This window comes from Varroa jacobsoni, unplaced genomic scaffold, assembly GCF_002532875.2.
Source record: "Varroa jacobsoni isolate VJ856 unplaced genomic scaffold, vjacob_1.0 scaffold_175, whole genome shotgun sequence".
Classification (NCBI taxonomy): domain Eukaryota; kingdom Metazoa; phylum Arthropoda; class Arachnida; order Mesostigmata; family Varroidae; genus Varroa; species Varroa jacobsoni.
Genome location: NW_019213077.1, coordinates 1 through 6,826, shown reverse-complemented (window position 1 = coordinate 6,826; position 6,826 = coordinate 1). Strand labels below are relative to the sequence as shown.

The following is a 6,826-nucleotide window of genomic DNA, read 5'->3' as shown; positions in this document are numbered from 1 at the left end:
TTAACAATGGGTCTGAGGTTATGACCGTAATGTTTATTATTTCTATATATGTCGCATCGCGAAGAGTGTTTAGGTTAATTACAGTTACATTAATTAACATTAGCGGAAGCGCCAAGAATTGGCATGTTAAGAAAATATCCAAAATGTGAGAGATGAACTTTTATTTTATCCAGAGATGTTTGTTAATTAGATATACACGAGAGTGAGACAAGGATTCAGGCAGCGTGCTTTTATGACGTTACTGAAAATTACTTACTTATTTCATTTAAAAAAAGAATCCATTAATGGTAACTAAAAAATAAAGTGACGGGACTTTATGGCGATACTAAAATCTTGGTTTATTAATATGTTCTATTCGTACGTGCGCGTTAGCGCTTTCGAAAGTAGCGACCCCTTCAATTTAGCAACAGATCACTTTCTCGTAGATGATTAAAACATAACATTATTACTTATTATACACTTTTCAGGTTTAAAATGTCCCTTTTGCACAGGTTTCAATTAACCCTGTTTCAATTAACGGCCTTTTGCACACATATATATATATATATATATACTGTGTACTAGGCTTTTAACTGAAATAGGGAAACAGAAGAAAAAAAAAAGTTTATAAAGCCCATAACTTGAAAGACGTAAAGTATGCTACGTAAAAAAATACGTTGAATAAATGACGACTATATGATAAAAAAAAATAATAGTAAAAAAAACTAAGTACTCTCAGTAGAATTAGTAAACATTTTTACAAAATGACACTTGCCATGTTTGACTAGAACCGTATCCGTTTTGAACATGATAAACATATTTTTTTTGAAAATCGGCGCTACGATTGACAGTTATCTGATCACTACGATAGTGGCAATCGCCCGCAAAAGTTTTTTGTGCAGCAATATAAACTTCTCCAAATCTGTGACGGAGCGCACTTCTCAGAGCGTAGACGAGCATGTTCGAACGTCGGGTCGAACGTCCTGTGTTAACACCACCGGAACCGGCCTAGTGGCTGAAACATCACGACATAATCTCGATGTTAAAAATGTTCGTTTTTTACCAAATGACGTGTAACAGTCAATAGACAAATAAAACATCTCAATTACATCAACCGTATTCACTTCTATTCGATATGGAAAAATATGTCCCTGTAACTATGAAACACACTCTTTGCTAAGCTGGGTCGTCTGCTAGAAGTGCGGGGTAAACATAAACATCAGTGCTAGCCGACAGAAACAAAACATTTAGACGCTACGATATGAGTTTTATGGTGTAGAAGCAATTTTCGGTAACGACTCGGCGTGCCAAAAGCGAAAAATAGATACATCTAAGAAGGCCGAATTCCGCCTGTGCAACTAAGTTATCTCGGAGTAATCTATACTCTACTATCGGTCGGAATGGACGTGTACATTCGGTTGCCGAATTCGAAAGAACTTATTACGATTTGTCTTCCAACAGGTCAGATACATTCGAATAAAAATAGCCATAAGTTATTTATCCGGTTTAGTACTAAATAGTTGATTAATCAAACTGCAACAATAGTTGGGCCGACTTAAGAGAACGGAACTTATTAATCAATAACAGCTTTTCATTTGTTACCTATAATAAATAATAGTATAGTTCTTTTATTGAGCTAATTTCATGTAATATTTTACGACAGTATGCTAATTGTTGATCATTGCTATAAGTTACGATATGTAATACGCGCATTATTAGAATGCTGGGATACTCAAAATAGCGAAAATTTTAGCAACTACTGTAATCATGTACAAAAAAGGTAGTGTACTTTTTTTTGCAATAGGGAAGTCTTAACTTGCATTACACTTGCAGACTCGCGTTGCAATGCCATCTTTAGAAGCTTCAAAGGTGACTTCTACCTCCATAAGAATGGGTACCATTTATTTCCGCATGATGAGCTGCGCCCGGAGGATACAATTGATATTGTGTATCGCCTTCGAGGCGGTAAAGGCGGCTTCGGTTCGATGTTACGAGCGATCGGAGCTCAGATTGAAAAGACCACAAATCGCGAAGCTTGCAGGGATCTCACGGGTAGGAGACTCCGGGCCATCAATGACGAGCGAAGAGGTCGCCATTATGCACGCCTAAAAGCACAAAGGGAACAGGAAAGGGAGGAAAGACGGCGTAAAAAGCTGGAGACCCTTGCAACCTCAGTACCACGGCACGAATTCGACGACCAGGAGTATATTAACGAACGCAGTCAGATTCCAGATCGTGTCGAAAAGGCTCTTGAAGATGCACTTTATCAGGTAAAAAGCCTGCCTTGTTAGGGCGGGATCATTAGTAGTACTATGACAATATGGTAGTACTGATTATTAAGTGTCTCTGTTTTTTTTTACAATTTTGACTCTAAATAATCGGATATTTTTGTCAGGCATTAGCGTTTATTACAATCATAACAATATCGTGTTTATCATGAATAGTTAGCGCTAGTGCACTTGTTATGTGATTTTTGTACATATTTGTCTAAGGAAATTTAACTTTCTGGATATTTTCATTTGTTTATATCATCGCAACATTTTTAAATATAACCACGGTTTCGTTGCCGAGAAAGTATTCTCCAGTTAAATATGAAGTTCACGCATTAAATCATTGTTTTTGTAAGAAAACATTCACAATTGAGGGCTTGTACAAACATAAGGGAACTAACATACTTTCCTTTCAATAAATACCACCTGAGTATACCTTTTGGATGCATATTGTATCGTATGCGTTTTTGATCATCATTGATCTATTCCTCTTGGTCCAAATTAATTTAGAATTTACTGCGTACAGTTAACAAATACGTCGAATTGTGCTTATGTCTGTAGGAACCCGGACCATCACGAAAGAAGCCGCGGTATGTACCGCCCAAGAACATGAAAGGAACATGGCTGGATGAACTCGAATTTGAAATGCAAATGACCGAGAATGCCTCCGATAGATCCGCAAGCGACGAGGAAATTACTGACAAAGGAAAGGCTTCGTCGAAACGCAAGAGTAAAAAGTATGATCCATATTCTACGCAGATTCCTATCGACGACTCTGAGAGACCAAGCAGCCCAAATCTTGAGTGCGACGAATCAGTGGAGGAAGTCCTTATAGAAAACATTGCTGTTGCCAATGAGGGACAAGTCGTTAACATTGGTAGTTCAGCTGATTCGGCAGGCATGACTTCATGTACTGACGAACAGGCTACAGAACCACCGAAACGACCACATTCTACAACAGAAGAGAAGACTGAGGTGCCCTCAGCTGATCGATGCCCGTTAAATTTATCTGGTGTTTCCTCCATCGATGAACTTACTGAGAAATTTTCCGCGGATGAGTTGAAAACTGAGCTGAGTAGGCGCGGCGTGAAGTGCGGTGGTACCCCCAAGGAGAGGGCTGAACGATTATGGACAGTGAAGGATCTGGGAATTGAAGACATTCCAAAAAAACTTCGGGCTAAAAAATAATCTACTCATTTTGTTCTGTTTTGACAATCCACTTGCTTTTGCAGCAAGTCGGCAGCATGTCGGACAGCTACTACTTGCAAATATTGTCCTATCGAGATTATGCACCTGTCATGTTGACGAAGATTATTCGCAAAGGTGTGGAAGAATCAGCCAAAAGCAACATATTACGTCGCATTCCCTCGGTTTATATTCTATCAATACTTGTACTGTTTAAATAAAAATCATATGAACTTTCCCTGTGGTTATAGCTATCACATGAAACAAAATATTAAGTTTGCACTCTGCCTGTACGGTAACCACCTGGCGAATGATTGATAACTGTAAATAAGAAGGGACTATTTTGATGCTACTAACGAGTAAATAAAATGGGTGTCAAAATATACTATTGGTCCAAAGCAATGATAATGATTATCTTTAACTTAATCAAAAAACTTCAGAAAATTATAAAAAAGCATTAATGCGTTAGGTACTTTAGCAAATTTGCTATCCTTAATTTGCTTAGATCTGGCGACAACCAGACTCAAGAAATTTCACATACTCTTTGTGATAAAAATCTCATGTCACGTTGAATAACGTAAATTAATAAATATAGGAAAGTATATATAGAACGTAGAGAAAATAGACTCGACTTTCGATCAGCACAAATCTTTCATTTCTTAAGAATACAAAATATATTTTAGAATGTCTTTGCAAAAAGCTTGTCTCTTTAATTAGCCTTAGCCATTCACACGTGGTCCTTTTTATTAAGTGAATATTTTTGTTTAATTACGACCAACAAAGCACGCGAACATCTTAGCAGATAACTGATTTATTAGTGGTACATATATTTGTTATAGTAAGACTTTCAATTATATAGAAATCGTCATTAGCGTCATCGTCGTCTTCCATATCATTTTCTGTTGTTGCAATCGAGCTGTTTTGTATTCGATTATTTTACTGTCTTTCGTAACGACTGGCTCTTTCTTCGATTTGTTATTCTCTTTCGTTTCGTTCTTCTCTCATTCTGTCCCTGCCTGTTTTACATTGAATTTTACCGGTTAGATCTCTCACGTCCCTTACGATAATCCGTATCGCCTACAGTGGCACTCGTAACATCTGAATGACGGTCACCCCGTCGTTACCATAACCGCCTACTCTCGATCCGTCAAACTGTCGGCCTGTTTGCGGTCCCATTAAAGCGAAATATATATATATATATTTCATTATTTATATTATCCATCATACCATTTTTCGTGCTTCATGTTACCATTATGGGTTTCTCTTATTCGCGTCATTTTGCTTACGTACTATCGACGTCGTTTACATTTCAAACTGTTGGCAGCTTTTTCTTCTTTTTTCTTTTGCTAGTCTTATTTGCAGCAGATTGGCACGGCACGGGCATTACTATCATTAGTACTATTATTATTATTACTCTCAAATTGCGCCGGTTCTCCTTTTATATGAATAAGAAGTATAACTGTTATTCTTACAATATACCATTCATATTACGTGTGTATATAATGGAGATACTGGCCGGCGTCCGCTATGATTTTCGCTTAATCGCATCGGTTTTTCTACTGTCTTTGTTCATTTGTTTCGTCCTAATTGTTCTATGGTGTCATTAAAATTCCAAAAAAAAAGCCCACCTCTTTAACTGAATAGCATGATCGACGATTGAGTCGCCGCGCGTTCATTGCCGCTGGCGCCGTGGTCAATGTAATTGTTGGTGTCGTACGGGACGTTCTTCGATATTTCCTCCTGTTGCTGCTGTTTATTCGTGTGTTCTATTTCTATTGTATTTTTTTTTAAATTTCTCTTGTCCGTTCGATAACTCCTCACTGATCACTTTATCGTGTTCGCTTATCTCATCTCTCTCTCTCTCTCTCTCTCTCTCTCTTTGTCTCTCTTGCTTTCGCGCTCTCTACCATCGTTGCTTTCATCCTATATTTCAATGTGTGCGCACGTGGAATGAAGTAGCCTCTCGTGTTCGTCATCGTCATTACCATCACGACCACCTGCATGCGGCTATCTGTCGCTAAATCCGTTAATTTATTTGTTGTGTTTATTCGCTTTCGTACCTAAATTTTTTCATCTTGCAAAGCATCAGCTCTCAGCGAATGATTGAAATGTGATACGGTGGTGGCCGGTCGAGTTAAATGTCCGATGAATAGCGTGCTACTTCAGATTGCCTACGAGTATCGCTAAATGATTACGAAACGTTCTGGCAACTTGGTGTCCTCGCAAGGATGAGGAAAAGTTTTTGGTACCCCAATGGCTCCAATCATTATCCTGCCGCCTTTGTTTCTACTCGTATCAATGGGTAGACCGTCATAGCCTCTATAGTGAAGACACGTACGTTCAAAGGTCTTCTTCAAGCCAGTTACGCTGCTCTTCTAGGAAGCTATCTAACTAAATTTCAGAATGGCTCAATTTTATTTTAGCGGGCACTAGAGGCTAATATTGTAAACTATTATCTTATCTTATAACTGAATTAATTGTGAACTCGCCGGATGCCTTTTTGATTAACTGACGAATTTACTTTTAAAACCATTATATTTACCCGTAGCCGGCAATAAACGCATACGGGTGTACGCTCCCAACTATTAACCAATTGCGAATTCTCCAACCTTATCTAGGCAGCATTGTTCTCCCTTCGTGCAATTTTTCCTAATGATTTGCAGTCCACTAACTTTCTTAATTCCTTTCGTGCTGTCAATCATGCTTATCATACCTGTTCTGATCACACACACACATAAATTACTTTGAGCGTCCTTCCTGTCGTTAGCAAGTCTTTTCTCATTGCGCTCGTGAATATCTCTAATGTTTTAGTTTTTTCGGAAAAATGAACCGGTGCTGCCGATTTCTTCTACCCTCATGTTTTCTGTTCATCTCATTTAATTTCCACATTACGCAGAGTCCTCTATTCCAGGCAGCGTCAATTTACAGCGCCGTCTCCTCAAAATGACAGGCGTTTTTTCTATGTCAGTACTGCTGCTAGATTCACAACGCCATTCAGTTCACTCTGAAACTATTCGCTTGTACACATACGCACGTACCCGACTATCTTATCATCCGCATCTTTATCTTCTTTTCCATTTTTTATATTCATTATCATTAATAGTATTCATAGTAAAGTCATCTCTATTATCATCGCCATAGGCGGCCTTATTGTTTGTTATCTATTTCTTGTTTACTTTTGCCACGTAATCGCAGCCAGAGGCCCAAACATGCTCTCTTACGATTGACTATTTCTCTGCCAGACTTACTGTTTTCTTGTTGTTTTGCTTTACACGTTCAGACGTAGAGTAACCCTTTGTTTCGATACTTCGCTGGCTTCTTCGATCTTGTAACTTGCTGCGTGCAACATATGCTTTCCGTTTTTAGTTTTTCCTACCATCTAAATAACTATA

The 6,826-nt window shown here is 38.3% G+C and overlaps 2 protein-coding genes and 1 long non-coding RNA gene across 4 annotated transcripts in view; 1 reads left to right on the top strand and 2 right to left on the bottom strand.

Moving 5' to 3' along the window:
• Ttc19 (tetratricopeptide repeat domain 19) overlaps positions 1 to 1,203 on the bottom strand; it is a 2,770-nt gene extending 1,567 nt beyond the window's left edge. Inside the window, exons 1-2 of one of the 2 annotated variants that reach the window (XM_022852437.2) lie at positions 1,150 to 1,203; positions 755 to 994 (exon numbers count right to left, since the gene is read on the bottom strand). In XM_022852437.2, coding sequence (XP_022708172.1) covers positions 755 to 939 — 185 coding nt within the window. In that variant the 5' untranslated portion in view covers positions 940 to 994; positions 1,150 to 1,203. The other variant, XM_022852432.1, reaches the window with a different exon arrangement.
• Positions 1,204 to 1,231: 28 nt separating this feature from the next.
• Positions 1,232 to 3,836, top strand: LOC111271565 (splicing regulator SDE2). Its single transcript, XM_022852454.2, has 3 exons — positions 1,232 to 1,440; positions 1,813 to 2,249; positions 2,811 to 3,836. The coding sequence occupies exons 1-3, from the start codon at positions 1,380 to 1,382 to the stop codon at positions 3,435 to 3,437; spliced, it is 1,125 nt and encodes a 374-aa protein (XP_022708189.1). The 5' UTR covers positions 1,232 to 1,379; the 3' UTR covers positions 3,438 to 3,836.
• A 393-nt stretch (positions 3,837 to 4,229) lies between these two features.
• On the bottom strand, positions 4,230 to 6,820 carry LOC111271578 (uncharacterized). Its single transcript, XR_002686956.2, has 2 exons — positions 5,063 to 6,820; positions 4,230 to 4,594 (listed from the first exon to the last, which is right to left on the bottom strand). It is a non-coding gene; the product is annotated as an uncharacterized LOC111271578 (long non-coding RNA).
• Between the last annotated feature and the right edge of the window lie 6 nt (positions 6,821 to 6,826).